The following is a 17,479-nucleotide window of genomic DNA, read 5'->3' on the forward strand; positions in this document are numbered from 1 at the left end:
GGCTCTTGGTTGCAAATGACAGAAACTGACTCTGGCTGAATTTAGCAAATTATTGGGCATTTCACGGAATCAACAGAAAGGCAGGTAAACCAGGATAAAGAAATGGTCAGGAATCATGGGAGGACCCCAGTCAAGATTTGCCATAGGACCAGCTTGGTTGGTATGTCACTCCTGGCAACAACCACCTTCACCACCTCTACACACCACCACCACAAAACACTGCTACATCTGGACTCCACTGATTTGACATTCTGGTGTGCTAGATGCAGTTTCTATGAATGAATTCAAAATGGCCACTTTTTGTATAAACCTCTCAAGATCCAAAGTCTTCAGTAAGAGCCTGGATTCCCATTGGGCTCCCTAACCACTCAGGGCTTGTGGAGAGGGAATATGTGCTTCCCTTAGTTTCCACAGTAGGAGGCCTCAGCCTTGTTTTCCAGGCTCACAATGGAGGAATACCTCAAAAAAGAAGAGAGTTTGGACATCCACCTCAAGTAGGGTTGCTGGATAAAATACAGGATACACAGTTAAGTTGGAATTTCAGAAAAACAATGAACACATTTTTAGTATGAGCATGCCAATATTGCATGCAGCATACTTATCGCAAAAACTTGGAAAGATGAAAATGCCCGGTTTAAGTGTGGAGGTCACAATGAGACGAGCACTCTTGCATATTACCGGTTGGTATGCCTATTAATATATTCAAGTGGATTAAAAATATTCACAACTACTAACCCTCAAATACTGTTTTTAGGAATCTTCATAGCCTGTGACCCAATAGTTGAATTTTAAGGAGTGTATCATAAGAAAATGATCAAAAATAAGCAAAATAATTTGTATGCAGAGTGCTCATTGCAGTTGCTGTTCATAAAGAAAAATTGGAAATAAATCTAAATATGCAAGATAGGAGAATGGCCAAATAAATTGTGGTAAATACATATGATAGCATCCTATACAGTCATTAAAAATATGTTCATGAAGAATTCTAGATACGTGAAAACTGACAAGGAAATGTTCAGAGATAAGAGCAGGGCAGATAATAGCATGTACAACTCACTAACTGTAATCTTAGGCTACTTAACCTCTCTCTATCTCAGTTTACTCCTCTGTGAAATGGTATAGTAATAGTAATAAGAATGGAACTTGGAATAGTGTTATGTGTTGGCTGGAGTGTGTGTGTGTGTGTGTGTGTGTGTGTGTGTGTGTGTGTGTGTGTGCATGTTTGAGGAGGGGACAGAGGAGAAAGAAATGGTAGTCAAGGGACTTTTGCAATAATTGTAGCAACCTAAGTCAGTGTTTCCATGTCTCAGTCTCTAGTTTCATGGTTGTTGAGAGTCAGTTTATGGTGGCAGTGGTAGTGGCTCAGCTTCACTGGGCTGCAGCTATGGTGTTCTATTCCTTTGTTTTGTTTTCTTTTAATTCATCATTGTCTTTATTTTATAGTAGGAAAACTAAGGCATTTCATGAAAAAGGAAGTCAATTGTACAATGTATAATACAGTCAAAGATCTTGACACAGAACTGGTGTCTTAACTATCATTTTTCACCTTTAATCAATAAACATTATTCCTCTTTAAAGACAATGAAAAATTACTCATGTTAAATATAGAAAAAATAAACATCATTAATTAAACACTACATCTGTAACCTCTTTACATTCATTAACACTCAGGAGTAAAAACAATAAAGATTTTTGTTATGGCTTCGTGTTTCTTTAAAATATTAACTAAAATAGATTTCTAATTTGGGAAATATGACTAATGCCATTTGGTTTTAAAAAGAATTGTATCTTAATCATCAAGCTAAAGACATAGCAACAAAACAATGACATGGTCACTTGAAGTGTGTCTCAGTCTAATTTTCACCATCTAATAAGACACCCTTAAAGTAATTCCAACAGAAAGTCTAAGAAATTCATCGATCAACTTCCAAAGCACATCAGGGAAGATGCTAAAACAGTGGACATTGAGAACAACAGCAGCAGAACATCTTATTTAAACTTTTGAAATAATAAAACAATACAGAAGTGGGAACCCTTGTGAATTTTTTTTTCTTGTTTTGGTTAACAAGATCATTAATACTTTACAAACTTCATACATGTCGCACACTGTAAGGTTTAAAGAATAAAATAAGGGCCTTTCTGCCCTTGGACGCCGCTGAAGAAGCATCGTTAAAGTCTCTCTTTTCCCTGCCCTCATGTCTAAGTCAGAGTCTCCTAAAGAGCCCAACCGGCAGAGGAAGCTTTTCATTGGAGTGTTGAGCTTTGAAACAACCAATGAGAGCCTGAGGAGTCATTTTGAGCAATGGGGAACGCTCCTGGACGGTGTGGTAATGAGAGTTCCAAACACCAAGCACTCCAGGGTCTTTGGGTTTTTCGCATATGCCACTGTGGAGGAGGTAGATGCAGCCATGAATGCAAGGCCACACAAGGTGGATGGAAGAGTTGTGGAACCAAAGAGAGCTGTCTCAAGAGAAAATTCTCAAAGACCAGGTGCCCACTTAACTGTGAAAAATATATTTGTTGGTGGCATTAAAGAAGACACTGAAGAACATCATCACCTAATAGATTATTTTGAACAGTATGGAAAAATCGAAGTGACTGAAATCATGACTGACCGAGGCAGTGGCAAGAAAAGGGGCTTTGCCTTTGTAACCTTTGACGACCATGACTCCGTGGATAAGCTTGTGGTTCAGAAATACCATGCTGTGAATGGCCACAACTGTGAAGTTAGGAAAGTCCTGTCAAAGCAAGAGATGGCGAGTACTTCATCCAGCCAAAGAGGACGAAGTGGTTCTGGAAACTTTGGTGGTGGTCGTGGAGGTGGTTTTGGTGGAAATGACAACTTTAGTCGTGGAAGAAACTTCAGTGGTCATGGTGGCTTTGGTGGCAGCCATGGTGGTGGTGGATATGATGGCAGTGGGGATGAGTATAATGGATTTGGTAATGATGGAAGCAATTTTGCAGGTGGTAGAAGCTACATTGATTTTGGCAATTACAACAATCAGTCTTCAAATTTTGGACCCATGAAGGGAGGAAATTTTGGAGGCAGAAGCTCTGGCCCCTATGATGGTGGAGGCCAATACTTTGCCAAACCATGAAACCAAGGTGGCTATGGCGGTTCCAGTAGCAGCAGTAGCTATGGCAGTGGCAGAAGATTTTAATTAGGAAACAGAGCTTAGCAGGAGAGGAGAGCCAGAGAAGTGACAGGGAAGCTACAGGTTACAAGAGATTTGTGAACTCAGCCAAGCACAGTGGTGGCAGGGCCTAGCTGCTACAAAGAAGACATGTTTTAGACAAATACTCATGAATATGGGAAAAAACTCGAGAACTGTATTTGTGATTAATTGTATAACAGGTTATTTTAGTTTCTGTTCTGTGGAAAGTGTAAAGCATTCTAACAAAGGGTTTTAATGTAGATTTTTTTTTGCACCTATGCTGTTGATTGCTAATTATAATAGTCTTATCCTGATGCTGAATAAATGTCTTTTAAAAAAATAAATAAAACAAGCAAGAGAGCTCCCTGAAATAAGAAACACTGCATTATAATTTTTTTTTTTTTTTTTTTTTTTGAGATGGAATCTCCCTCTGTCGCCCAGGCTGGAGTGCAGTGGTGCAATCTCGGCTCACTGCAACCTCAGTCTCGCGGATTCAAGCGATTCTCCTGCCTCGGCCTCCCAAGTAGCTGGGATTACAGGCCTGCGCCACGACGCCCCACTTATTTCTGTATTTTTAGTAGAGATGGGGTTTCACCATGTTGGCCAGGGTGGTCTGAAACTCTTGACTTCAAGTGATCCACCCGCCTCGGCCTCCCAAAGTGCTAAGATTACAGGCGTGAGCCACCGCGCCCGGCCGTATAACTTTTATAGGCACACACTTCCTTAAGTTTCAAGCAAGTTTAAATTCAACCCTTGTTATTCACGAGGACTTCAAGTAGGCCAGTTTACAAACAAGCATGAGCACCCTACAAATAACTCTTACTACAGAGCTCTTAGGATAAACGTGTTTGCACTTTGAACAGTCACGTATCGTAAAGCTGGCGATTGTATTATTACTATCCAGTGAAATTGCTTGCCTTCCTTCATGATTTCTTCAGTCTTTTTTTCAGCAGAGAAAAGATTTTCTAAAAAGTCTGAATCTTCTAAGTATAGCTCATCACTGGTAAAAGCTAGAGCATCCCATCAGCAGTTAACGAGGTGATCGACAGCCACCTTTTCAGTCCTTCTAATGCCAGATCCAAACAAAATTTGTGCAAATCAGAGAGGCAAAGTTTTCAAGTCTTCTCATTTCGTAGAACTGTGGGGGTGCCAGCCAAATTTCTTTTGATAAGAAACTTTCAGTTGCCTTTGATGGCAATGACCAGTGACAGCCCACCACCTCCGCCAAGTCGGGGTAGACTGGCAGCGGCTCGCGCAGGCAGCATAGGAAGAAGGAAGCTTTGAAGAGGCGAGTTGCGCCACGCGAGAAAGGGGTGAGCCAGACGCTCCAGTGGTGCAGCGCCCAGATGTCGGGCGTGCAGCCGAGGTGCGCTCACAGCCGCAGGAAGTGGCGCGAGGCCTGGGCGCAAGCGGGCGCAGCAGGCGCCAGGCCCGGCTGCAGCTCAAGGGCGAGGCCGGGCTCTGGCGCAGGACCCGGGCGGGGAGGTCCTGGGCGTTGCTCTATTCTTGAAGCCAATCATCCTAGCGGAGGCTTCTTGATGACCCACTTTTCTGTCTGAGGGCAGAGGTCACAGTACCCCAATGGGCCTGTTTAGTGATAGAGTCCTGGTAGTCATTCCTACAGCCGAGGCTATAGCCTGTTCTTCCAACCCTTTCACTGATTTTTGTAAGCTCTTAATTCCCTGTGTCCCATCCTTTTCTCCTCTAAATAACTAAGCAGTTTCTGTTTCTCACCACTGTACAGCGTCTAATACAAGGATGAAATTAAAAGTTATATTTAGGACATGTAAATATTCTGATACCTATTGATGTCAAGTATGCCTAATGTATACAGGATCTGGAGTCCAGGGGTAAGACCAGGGTAAAAAGTTTATTTTATGCTTTTTTCTCCTTCCTTTTGTCTTTCATATAAAGTTTAAATATGTGAGTCTTAAGTATATGAAAAACATTAGGACTGAATGAAATCACCTGAGCAGAGAATGAGAACAGATGCTGGCCCAGGACGTATCTGGGGCACTCCAGCATTTAAAAGTCTGGCAAAGGAGGTGTAAATGGTATGGGCAGCTGAGAATGAGTAGTGAATAAGAAAGGAGAAAAACCATCAAAGGATGTGGGATGTATCTCAGGAACTAAGTAAGGAAAGTATTTCAGGGTGTAGTGATCAACTCCATCAAATGTTGTACTCTGTGTACAAAGTGCTCTGAGCGTACTTTGAGAGACAGAGTCCAAAGATAAAGTTACAAAAATGTCCATGGAATCAGAACATAAATAAGAATGGCATTGAAGGAGTGATGCAGACAAAAGCCCAGCAGAGTAAGTGGAAGAGAGAATGGGAGGCAAGGATGTGGAGATGATACATATAGACAACCCTTTGTAGAAGTTTGGATACACAGGGAACAGAAAATGCAGGGGAGTAGCTACTAGGAAGATTTGGGGTTAGGGAAAGGTTTTTGGTTTTGGTTTTGGTTTTTTTGTTTGTTTGTTTTTGTTTTGTTATGTTTTTTTTGAAACAGGGTTTCTCTCCCATCGCCCAGGCTGTAGTGCAGTGGTACACTCTTGCTTCACTACAACCTCCACCTACCAGGCTCAAGCAATCCTCCTGCCTCAGCCTCCCAAGTAGCTGGGATTACAGGCATGTGCCACCACACCCAGCTAATTTTTGTATTTTTAGTAGAGAACAGGCTTTCACCATGTTGGCCAGGCTGGTCTCAAATTCCTGACCTCAAGTGATCTGCCTGTCTCGGCCTCCCAAAGTGCGGGGATTACAGGCATGAGCCACGGCGCCTGGCCCGGGGGAAGGTGTCTTAAAAGAGAAGAAACACTAAAGCATGTTTATCTGCTCATAAGTATGATCAAGGAGAGAAGAAGATAAACTATGGGAGCCAGGGTTTTGAGAATTAGGCAAATAGATGCAGAGTTCAAGGGGAAGGCCCTTGATAGGAGTAAAGACACTCTCTGCACAGTACCGAGAAGGAATACAGAGAATACAGCTGCAGGTAGGGTTTGGTGGGTTTGGTGGCAGGGAGATGATAGTTTACATCTAATTGTTTCTATTTTCTTAAAGAAATGAAATGCAATATCATCAGCTGAAAGCAAGAATAGAGAGGTGGGCTCTTCCTCATTCATTATCCCCTGGTAGCCACTGACCTGCTTTCTGTCACTATATGTTAGATTGTATTTTCTGGGCATTTACACAGAGAGAATCATATAGTTTTTGTCCCAAATTATTTCATGTTTAATATGTTGTTGTGGATGTTTTAACGTTGTTGTGGATGTTATTGTCTCTTTCTTCATTTTGATTTCTGATTGTTCGTTGCTATTGAATATTTAGAAATAAAATTGGTATTTATATGTCAATCTTGTATCCTTTAGCCTTGCTAACTTACTCATTCGTTCTAGTAGCTTATTTGTAGAATTTGTTGGATTTTCTACATAGATGATCATGTCATCTGTGAATAAAACAGTTTTGATTCTTTTCCAAAGTTTTTTTTCAAGGGAGACCAGCAAGTATAGTACTGTGCTTTCTACTACGATGTTCAGTTGTTTATGTGCAGTTAGGAAATGGGGGAACAGCTGGGTTTAATCAGAGTTGGCCTTTTGAAAAGGTCTAGTGTATGACCAAGAGAGGGTGGCTAATGTGGAGTAGAGGAAAAAGTGTTGGAGGTGAAGAAAGTCAAGGAAGTGGAAGGTCATGGTGTGGGATGGGTCATCTACATTGATGTTAAAGTCACTAAAAATGATGGACCAGCATCAGCTTGGGGAGGACAACTGAGTCTGGAGGGAAAGACTTCCTCAATAGAATTTACACCCTCCTGGGGAGTCATGGGTGCGGGTGTGCGGACCAGGACATGGATCCTGGACACTCTGGGACACTGCCTCCCAACCACAATATGTGCCTAGGCTGGGGCATGTAGCTGATCCACACTCCACTCCTCCCCACCCTCAGAGACCTTTGAACCGAACTCTCGGTTCAGCTCAAAGCTCTCAATAACCTAGAGACTTTTTGGAAACAAGGTCCTCTCTACTTTCTTCCTGGCATATGTAAAGCTCAGATCTCCTTGTCACAAAGCCCTGGCCATCCTCTGTGGCAAGAGTAAGAGAGAGAAAGATAAATTTTGTTTAGCGATGAACTTATATAGCAGAAAAAACAGAAGACAATTCATTTTCAATTAGATTATCTTACCACACACAAAAAAAAAACCAAGGAAAGGATAATTCCCACGTATTAACTCTAGATATTTCTGATTGGTGGGAAAGTGGGATCATGCCTGTATACATGCAAAGGGATGGAGTGTGTGTGTGTGTGTGTGTGTGTGTGTGTGTGTGAGTGTGTGTGGTGTGGGTCACATACCAGCACAAGGAAATAGGGGAATGTCTTTGACACCTTACTGCCTGCCACTTCTTTAATGGTCTCTCCTATTTTATTTAAGTCTCCTGTCCCAGGGCTACTCATACCCTCATATTTTCCTCAGGCTAAAGAGGATGTCCACTGTGTGTTCTATGAAGCAAAATTCTCTCTACTTCCATCCCTATTCACCAGTTAGCTCTCTTTGAGGTTACAATGGATACGAAAGGGTTAATAAGATTCGAAAGAACATACTATTGCTTTAGCAAACCACTGTGTTTCCTAGGCAACATAATGCCTGTATTTCTCCTGTTTCTTCCTGTTTCCAAAAGCCCCTATGGAGGGAATGGTAAAAATATTAGCCTTGGCCAATACTCAAGCCCTTGCTGTTTCCCCTCTCTCCCCATTCTGTTCCCCTCACAGTTGACCTTGCCTCCTACTTCATGGAAAACATTGAAACTGTCAGGTTTGAATTCCCTCTCCCTCTCCTCTTAAAGGAGAAGCTATGATCCTTCCACCTGTTCTTTCGATTTCATCCTCTCTTGTCTCATTCCATGCCACAGGGTTGATTAATACCCACTCTGGGCAGAGCGAGGTGGCTCACGCCTGTAATCCCTGCACTTTGGGAGGCCAAGGTGGGTGGATCGCTTGAGGTCAAGAGTTCAAGACCAGCCTGGCCAATATGGCGGAATCCCATCTCTACTAAAGAATTTGCAAAAATTAGCCAGGAGTGGTGCTGGGCACCTGTAATCCCAGCTACTCCGGAGGCTGAGGCATAAGAATCGCTTGAACCCAGGAGACAGAGGTTGCAGTGAGCTGAGATCACACCACTGCACTCCAGCCTGGGCAACAAGAGCAAAACTCCATCTCAAAAAAAAAAAAAAAAAGTACCTACTCTGTCCTGTACTTTCAACCTCTAAGCATTACTACCTACCTTGCTGCAACTGAAGTCTATGACAGTTTTCAGAACAACAAAAATCAAACCAAGGAATCCAATTCTCTCTTTTCCCTACCTCCTTTGCCTTAGTCAAGCTTCTCAAAGTTCTTTTTTGAGAGATAGATCTCCTCAATCCTCATGTTCCACTCACTCCCTAGGCCACTGGAACCAGACTTTCACCATTCTCATGCCACAATAAAGAGTCTGGCATAGGTAACCCAGGACTTCCTAACTGTCTAGTCCAACTTACACCTTAGTTTTCATCTTTCTTGATCCATTTACAGCCCTTGGCACTGTAAACCTCTCCCTCCTGGAAACCCTGTCTCCTCCCTTTGCTTCTATTGGACCACACTATTCTGCCATTTTCCTACCACTTGTGGTTTTTATTCTCAATCTCCTTGGTGGGTTTCTCTTCCTCTACTTATTCCTACAATGTTAATCTTCCCCAAGACTCTATCTTGGCCCTCTTTTTCTCTCTGCAACCTGCCTATAAATGCCAGGCCAGTAATATGAGTAAGTAATGCAAGTCTGGTTGATGTGTGGCAATGTAGTATATGCCAGAAATCACGAAGAAATGTGTTCTTGCCCTGTTTTTATTTTGAAATAGTAACCCTGTTCTCTTTCATTTTCCACTTTTGATAGAGTCATAGGTACAAAGAAATTTTGATTATCCACTTAATTCTGCTTTAACAAAAACAGAGTAAATGTGATAAAAGACAGTTGATACTTGTTCTCAGCATTGGGGATACAGCAGGGAGAAATGGGGCTTCTTTAGGTGTACCTGCTAAAGGAGGCAGCTGCTAATCAGAGATATAATGTCAGATCTCTCTCTCTCTCTCTTTTTTTTTTTTTTTTGGAGACGAAGTCTTGCTGTGTCGCCCAGGCTGGGGCTGGAGTGCAGTGGCGCAACCTCAGCTCACTGCCACCTCCGCCTCCTGGGTTTAAGTGATTCTCGTGCCACACCCAGTTAATTTTTGTATTTTTAGTAAAGACAGGGTTTCACAATGTTGGCCAGGCTGGTTTCGAACTCCTGGCCTCAAGTGATTTGCCCACCTTGGCCTCCCAAAGTGATCTTCTCATTTTTTAAGAGAAGATTTTTATGTCAGAAATGCAGGTTTTATGTAAAAATCTATTGGTTAAGTGCTTACATCTAATATTTTAAAAATTAAAATAATGTGAGGGTCAAATAAACATGTGTTCGAGCCAGCTGTAGTCACCAAGGCTAACAATTTTCAACCTTGGCTTAGAACATTGTGCAATGAGCCTTGAAGAGAGAGAGACCTCTGCCCTATATTCTCCTTGGGATCTAATTCAATGCCAGTGGTTTCAGCTACCACCCATAGTCTGATACCTCCTGTCTTTACCCCTCCAGTCCAGACCTCCATCCTGAGCCCCGAACCCAAATACCCGATTGGAGATATTACTGGATAGCACCATCAGAATGTTCCTTATGCCCGTGCTTTTCAAACATTAATGTGCATGTGAATCATCTGGAGGACTTGTTAAAATGGAGATTCTGATTCAGTACGTCTGGCATACTGCCCAAGATCGTGCATTTCCAACAAGCTCCCAGCGGATGCCAAAGCTGCTGGTTTATGAACCACACTTTAAAACACAACCCCCATTTGCATACAATGTCCTTTTTGCAAGTTTGCTCCTCCTGCTATATATCTTCTTTTGATGAATGATATGCCATCCACCCATACAAAAATTGGGGGCATAAGTCAGATGTAGAAGGAATGGGAGAAATAGAGGAGCAATCCAAAGTCCTGTCCCATCCAACTCCTTAACATTTATCACATGTATCCTTGCATTTGTGTCCTCACTATCCCAACACTGATTTAAGTCTTCATTTTCTCCTGCGGTAAGGCTGGTGTCCCTGCTCCAGTCTCCACCTCTCCAATTGCAACCTCCATGTTCCTATGAGCATGACACTTCGAAAAAGCAAAATGATCTCATGTAAAGCATGGGCTCTGGGGCCAGACTGCTGGGTTTAAATCCCAGCACTGCCTCTTACTAATTGTGTGACTTTGGACAAGTAGCTTAACCTATGTATTGGTTTTTCTCATCTATGAAAAGAGGATGATAATAGAACCTCGCTTGTAAGATAAACGAGATTTGAAGCAGGAAGGGGAATGACCCATGAGAACATCTGGGGAAGAGCATTCTAGACAAATGGAATCACATGTAAAATGTTCATAGCACTCACATTAGCTGCGACATTGGCCACATCATTCCTAGTTTCATTATGGTTAGAGTGTTGAGGGTAAGGAGAAAGTAGAAAGAGATAAAGAGATAAAGCTGGACAAGTAATCTGAGGCCAGATCATGGAAGGCTGGGTTGCCTGGGAAAGAGACTCTGTGATGGAGTTTGCCACGTAGAAAATTGACTGAAGAGTGCTCTTGGAATCGACACCTGAAATATAAGACAAGGGAGTAGGATAGGGCGGAGGGAGAAGCTGAGCTTCAGTGCAGTCACAATGCAGCTTCCATCAATCCCACAGGGAGTTCTGAGCCTGGTATGACTCTTCAGAGTTTTCCTTAGATGGAGAAAGGAAGACAGGCCTTTATATCCCTGTATTGGCCATTCATTACCTGCAGGCTGCACTAAGAAGGATCTGTGACTTTGGGCTAGAAAGCTCTCGTTAGCCCAGTGCAATCTCAGGAAGAGGATTTCGTTGCAAGCTGTCAGTCACCAACACTTTCAGCAGTTGGGGACCTGGGAGAATGAGTGCGTGGGTCCTGAAATGGGGGTGGGAGGTGAAATCTGGGTAGGTATCACACCACAGTTGGGTAAACCATGCCAAAGACTCTGGACTTGATTTCACTGACAATGGGGGGTCATTAGAGGGTTTTCCTAGAATGGGACATGGTGTTTTGCACCTCTGTACCTTTGTTCAGAATTTTTTTTTTTTTTGAGACAGGGTCTCGCTCTGTTGCCCAGGCTGGAGTGCAGTGGCATGATCATGGCTCACTGCAGCCTTGACCTCCTGGGATCAGGTGATCCTCCCACATAGCTGGGACTACAGGCATGTACCACCACAACTGACTACATTTTTGCTTTTTTTTTTTTTTTTTTTGTAGAGACAGGGTCTCACAGTGTTGCCCAGGCTGGTCTCAAACTCCTGGGCTCAAGCAGTCCACCAACCTCAGACTCCCAAAGCACTGGGATTACAGGCGTGAGCCACCGCACCCGGCCCCAGACTGTTTCTTCTATCCCAGTGTTTCTGACCTGGATTGGAATCACCTGGGGTGCTTGTTCACATGTTAGAATGCAGGTCAAATAGCTTAATGGTAAACAGCCAAGGTTGGAACCAGACTGACTGTATTTGAATTCTGACATTCCACTTACTAGCTGTGTGACAGTGGACAAGTTCCTTAACTTTTCTGTACCTGTTTCCTCAGCCGTGAAATGGGATAATATAACCAACTGCCTCACAGTGTTTTAGGAAGAGTACTCGAGTTAATCCACAAAAGGGCTTAGAACATTGCCTGGCAAGTAATAAGTGCTCAAACAGTGTCAGCTATTACTAAAGATTCTCAGGCTTTCCCTTGGACCTACTAGATTAGAATCTTTGGTGGCTGGTCCTAGGAGTGGACATTTCAATAAGTGCCCTCCCCTTCTCCAGATTATGCTGATCTTCACTAAAGTTTGAGAACTACTGGTTCCTCAGAAAATTTATCCCCTTCCTTGTCCACTTGGTGAAATTTTTTTCTTTTTCTTTTTCTTTTTTTTTTTTTTTTTTTTTTACTGATAGGCCTAACTGGTGCCATGAACATTTTTAAGACTCAGCTCAGTGTCATTTCCTGTATGAAACCTTCCTAGATCACACCTCCCACCATCCCTTGCCAACCTCCCCCTTACCATGTGGAGACCTCAACCGCAGCATCTGTAACCTTTTGACCATCTGTCTCCCCTTGCTAGACTGTGAGCTCCTTCTTTGAGGGAAAGTACTTTGCATCCGTAGGCTCACCACAGAGTTTAGCATAGAGCTAGAGCTCAATCAAGGTTGGCTGAGTGGATGCAGATGGGCAGGTTCCTTTGGGGTCTCTTTAAAATCTCAGCACGAAGTCTCCAGTCTCTGAAATTGGGAATGTGGATCCATACACTATCACTCAAGACATAGTTGGCAACTGTAGAATTTTGTTTTCTAGTCTTTAAATTTTTTAACTTTTTATTGCTTGTTACAATAATAAAAGGAGTTTATATTCACTGGATAAAGAAGATAGCAAAAATTACCTAAAATTACCTATAATCTCACAACCCAGAGATAACTCTTAACTTTTAGGTGCGTTTCCTTCAGATTTTTTTTTCCGTGCATGAGAATTTAACATAATGGGTTTCCATACTCAAACTCAGGTCCACAGATACTTATTGAGCACCTACTACATGCCAGGCACTATTCTAAGCACAAGGAATATAACAGTGAAGAATATAGACAAAAGCCTCTGTTCTTGTGTACCTTATGTTCAAGTTGGAAGAGATTTAAAAAATGAGAAAAGATACTGTATATTAGGAAGCAGTAAATGCAATGAGGGAAATGAAGCAGGGAAGGAGGATGAGGAGTAGGAAGAAGGTGTTGTGAGATTTGAAAGCAGTGAGGGAATGACCCATGAGAATGTCTAGGGAAGGGCATTCCAGACAAATGGAATGACAAGTACAGAGGCCCTGAATTGGAAATATGGCTGCTTGTTTAAAGGGCAGCAAAGAGGCCACTGTGGCTGGAGTAGAGTGACCAGGGAAGAAAGTGGTGAGATCCTAATGTCTTAAAGGTAAGGGTGGGTAGAGTACTGCAGATCCTGTAGGGCCTTGTAGGTGCTGTAAGGACTTGGGCTTTTACTCTGAGTGAGATGGGGAGCATCTTTGGATACTTAGGCTGTTTCCAGATTTTGCTATCATGTATCATGCTTTGTGGTTCTTCTACACAAATCTATGTCCACGTCTCTGAACACTTCTTTAGGGGAAATTCCTGGAAGTTAGATTTCTTGGCCACAGACTAGGAATAGTTTGAGGCTTTTAATGCATATTGCCAAAGGGCTTTCTAGAAAGCCTAAACCCTTTTACAACATAATTAAGTTCAACAAATATTTATTGCGTGCCTACTATGTGCCAGACATGGTGTCGGGGCTTGAAATATATTGGTGAACAAAATGAATCTTGCATTCTAGCAATTTTACTCTTGCCAATTGTGTCAGAGTGCTTGTTTTGCTCTGTGCTTGCCAACACCAAGTATTACCATTCTTAAAAAGCTCCAAGAAACAAAAGAGAAAAAAGAACACTCCAGTCATTTGAATGATGAGAAATGGTGCGTTGTTATTATGTTCCTTTGGATTTATTTGCTTCCTAGTAAGGCTGAATTATTTCCCAAACATTTTCTAGCTAATCAGCCAATTGTTCTATTTTTCTTTAAAAGCTCTTTAAAACCTTTGAAAATAATTAAAAGGAGACAGAAAGTTTGAAAACACTAAAAGACTTAACATGTATCTTGGGAAACAAGTAGTCCTTGGGTCAAGTAACTGATTTGGAGCCAAAGAGCATATTAAGGCAACCCTCATGTTCTGAAGGGGGCTTTTTATTCAGGAGCACTCTTGCTTATTTCCAGATAACTTGAGAACTGCCACCCTGGAGGAGACCATTCCACTCAGCATTGATTCTGACATGAGCCTGAATGATGGGATGCTTTTCTTCAACAATCTCTACATCGCAGTGTTAGCTAATAGCCCACTTTATTGAACATCAAATCTGGTTTGCAAGCATTTATATTTTTAAACTGTATCACTTCTTGAGGTCTTAAGTTGCACAAGTTTTCTACCCTCCATGTGAAGCAGGACTTCCTTTAATCCATTATCCTCCAAGGGGACACAGAGGTGTAGCAGAAGAGACACTGGACTATGATAAATGAGAATAATAAATCGTCGCCATCCCTCCATGAAAACACTTTCCCCAGATTTAATAGTGGTTACCTTTGAGGAAAGAGAATCAAGAGTGAGGAGAGGGACTACAGTTGTCTTCTGTATCTTCCCATAGTTTGAAGTTTCTAACTTTAGACAAATATTACTTTGAAAAAAACATTCCAGCAGGCTTTATCTGGGTGGGGAGCTAACGGCTTGGTTTTTGTTTTGTTTTTTACTCTGTGTCTCTCTTTATTGGGGAAAAAAATGATAAAACTTTTATTATATAAAATTTCCCCCAGTTTTATAAAACAAAACGTGTGTGTGTGTGTGTGTGTGTGTGTGTGTGTGTGTGTGTGTTGCATATCTGCAAGAATATAAGCCAAACGGCTAATGTATGGGCCTGATTTAAGTACTGTTTGGGGAACTGGGAGAGGGAGAAAGGAGTTTCATTTTTTACTTTATACGCTCACGTATTGTTTAAGTTTGTTATAGTGAACATGTATTATCATTCTACATTTTTTTCAGAAAATAAATAATAAACCATTTTTCCCCCTGAGGTTAAAAGTGACATGCGCCCATTGTGGATGATGTAGAAAGGTATAAAGAAGAAACCAACAATCACAACAGTTAACATTTTAGCATGTTTCCTTCCACACTTCCTTTTATGAATGTTTTGACATAGTTGAATTCATACTGCGTATAGTGTTGTATCCTGTTTTTCCCTCAAGATTAAAACACAAGCATTTTGCCATGTCATGATTGTTGTGGGGGAGAGATGACTGGGCCGGTGGCACAGGGGTAACAGAATTTATCAAGACAGCTTTAGTTAAAAGAAGGTAGATTTATTAGAGAAAGTAGGAAAATATATGTTGCCAGAGAGACAAAGGGCAGCCTGCAAGAGAGGAGCCAACTGCCAGGAGATGAAGGCTTGCTGGAAATTTTATAGGATGGTGTTTATGCTGTCTGTTGAAGAGGTCTTTGTGTAATATTGATAATGCCAAGGTTGCAATGAGCTAACTTACAGGTGTCTGGCGATAGCTGGGCACGGGAAGACTGTGAGTTATTTGCGCAGGAGGGCTGCATTTTGGATCATGAAGAAAGGGAGATTTGTAGCTTATTTGCTTTTTTCTTTTTGCTATTTCATGCTCCCACCAGCCTGATTCCCTTTCCCTAATTAGGACTCCACAATGATGATATTTGAATGGCCTTTTAATGGTTTTGTCACAATTCAAGTGCATTAATTAGTCATTTTATTTGAAGTTGGACATTTAGGTTGTTTCCAGTTTTTCTGTATTAAAAATGAATCTCTGCTGAGCATCTTAGTAATGAAATATTTGTCTGCATTTCTGTCTCCTTGGGATGGATTCCTAAAAATGGAATTACTAGGTCAAAGAACAGATTTCTAGAAGTGGGATTAATGCATAGAAAATATTTTTATGGATAATGAAAGGTTATACCCAACAGCGTATGAGAGTTTCACCAATCTCTTGCCAATACTGTGTTATCCTTTTTTTCCCTTTTATCTTTCCTGTAGAAAAGTAGTAGGTGATAGTGGCATCTCCATGCTTTTCTTTTTGTTACTAATGAGACTGAACATGTTTCATATGCTTATTCACCACTGGCGTGCTCTCTTTTGTGAACTACCTGTTCCTATTTTTTCCCATTTATTGACTAGAATCTTATACATTTTATCAATCCAAATGAGCTCTCAAAGAAATATTAACCCTTTGTCATATTAGTTGCAAATGAAAATGTTTTTCGTAAGTTTATTAGCTTTCTAAATTTTCTTGGTCATACATGTTAAAAGAGATAGATTCTAACTATAGCCAAGTGCCCTCAGTTTGAGCCTGTTTCCCCATGATTAAATTGAAGAGTTTTGACAAAAGATCTGGAGGGGCCGGTTCAGCTAATCCCAAATTTAGCTCTGAGAAAAATGCGTGGGCCCGATAGATACAAAGATTGTTTGGCTCATTACACTTTATAATGATTTAAGAAGATGTGGGGGGCAGGGATGGAAGCAGTTTTTGCCAGAAATTTTTAGAATTCTGAGGTAGGAAGCCAATCTTTACTCAAGTCTCTTGCATGTTGGGAGGAGTAAATTATGTGCAAGCCAACAGAACGCTTGGTGGAAAAGTACTGCTCTGGGCTGCAGATGCGTGCACAGCTTGGTTTTAATTATTTGTTTCCCTCTCTATCCTTTCTTCTGCTCCCCTCCCCCTGCCACCAGAAAAAGGGCCAGATTAGGACGAGGCAACCCCTTCCTCCGTGGAGGCCTGCTTCTGTGCAGTCTGTTAGCACATCAAAGGCCGGATGAAATACCTAGGAAAGGAAGGGACCAGGCCTAGGATCCTTCCAAACTCCCGCCTTTGTCTGGGCTCCAGCTCAGGGTTATTGTGACTGCCAAGGGTAGCCTGAAAGACTCCAAATGGAAGAACGCTGCCAAACAAAGAAACTTTCACATTATTCTGAGGGGGAAAAAAGAGCAACAAGAGAACGTTGCTTGTTAATGCCTGGTGACTGAGCAAATCAGTAATTGCAAAAGGGTTTCTCGGAGAAAAAATTCAAAGTTAACTGGGCGTTCCGATTCGTTTCCCCAGATAATAGGGAGAGTTGTGCACTGACTTTAGCAATCCCGGCGGTGTCGGTCCTACAGCATCTGGGGGAGAATTGGGGAAGGGCCATCAAGGAGAGCGAATGGGGGTTCCCAAGGTGAAAATGAGTCGTGTAGGGCTCTAACACAGAAAATGGAGTTCGAAGAACGAGTTTCCTGTCTCCTAAGACAGCTTGGAGGGCCCGGGAACTGCCGGGGGAAGATGAGGGGCTTCGGAACGGGAGGCAGGGAAAAGCCTGCAGCAAGAGAAAGGGAGTCGGTGTCTGGCGCGCATCAGGTGGTGGAGGGGCGCTCGCACAGAGCCCGGCAATGCCGAGGCTCTCCCAGCGGGTCGGTCTGCGAGGAGCAAAACAGGGGCGCAGAGGAGGGCAGCGCGTGCGTCGCGCTCAGCTATAGGATGGCGCGAGGATGGCGTGAGGCTGGGCTGGGGCCTCCCAGGTAGAACTGAGGGGGGCACTGCGCGGCCGCGGGGGCGCGGCGCCGGACTCCAGAGGCTTTGTGGGGGGCCTGAGGGCTGCCTAACCAGACCGAGCAGGG

The 17,479-nt window shown here is 42.5% G+C and overlaps 1 protein-coding gene and 1 pseudogene across 1 annotated transcript; one reads left to right on the forward strand and one right to left on the reverse strand.

Annotated features, from left to right (window-relative positions):
- Positions 1-2,134: 2,134 nt before the first annotated feature.
- Positions 2,135-3,299, forward strand: LOC711588 (heterogeneous nuclear ribonucleoprotein A1-like). The gene has a single exon (XM_015128073.3). It carries the CDS (start codon positions 2,196-2,198, stop codon positions 3,096-3,098), a length of 903 nt encoding a protein of 300 aa, XP_014983559.2. The 5' UTR covers positions 2,135-2,195; the 3' UTR covers positions 3,099-3,299.
- A 616-nt stretch (positions 3,300-3,915) lies between these two features.
- Positions 3,916-17,013, reverse strand: LOC100427534 (acyl-coenzyme A diphosphatase NUDT19 pseudogene; annotated as a pseudogene).
- Positions 17,014-17,479: the final 466 nt, after the last annotated feature.

Source organism: Macaca mulatta, chromosome X (assembly GCF_049350105.2).
Source record: "Macaca mulatta isolate MMU2019108-1 chromosome X, T2T-MMU8v2.0, whole genome shotgun sequence".
Taxonomy (NCBI): Eukaryota; Metazoa; Chordata; class Mammalia; order Primates; family Cercopithecidae; genus Macaca; species Macaca mulatta.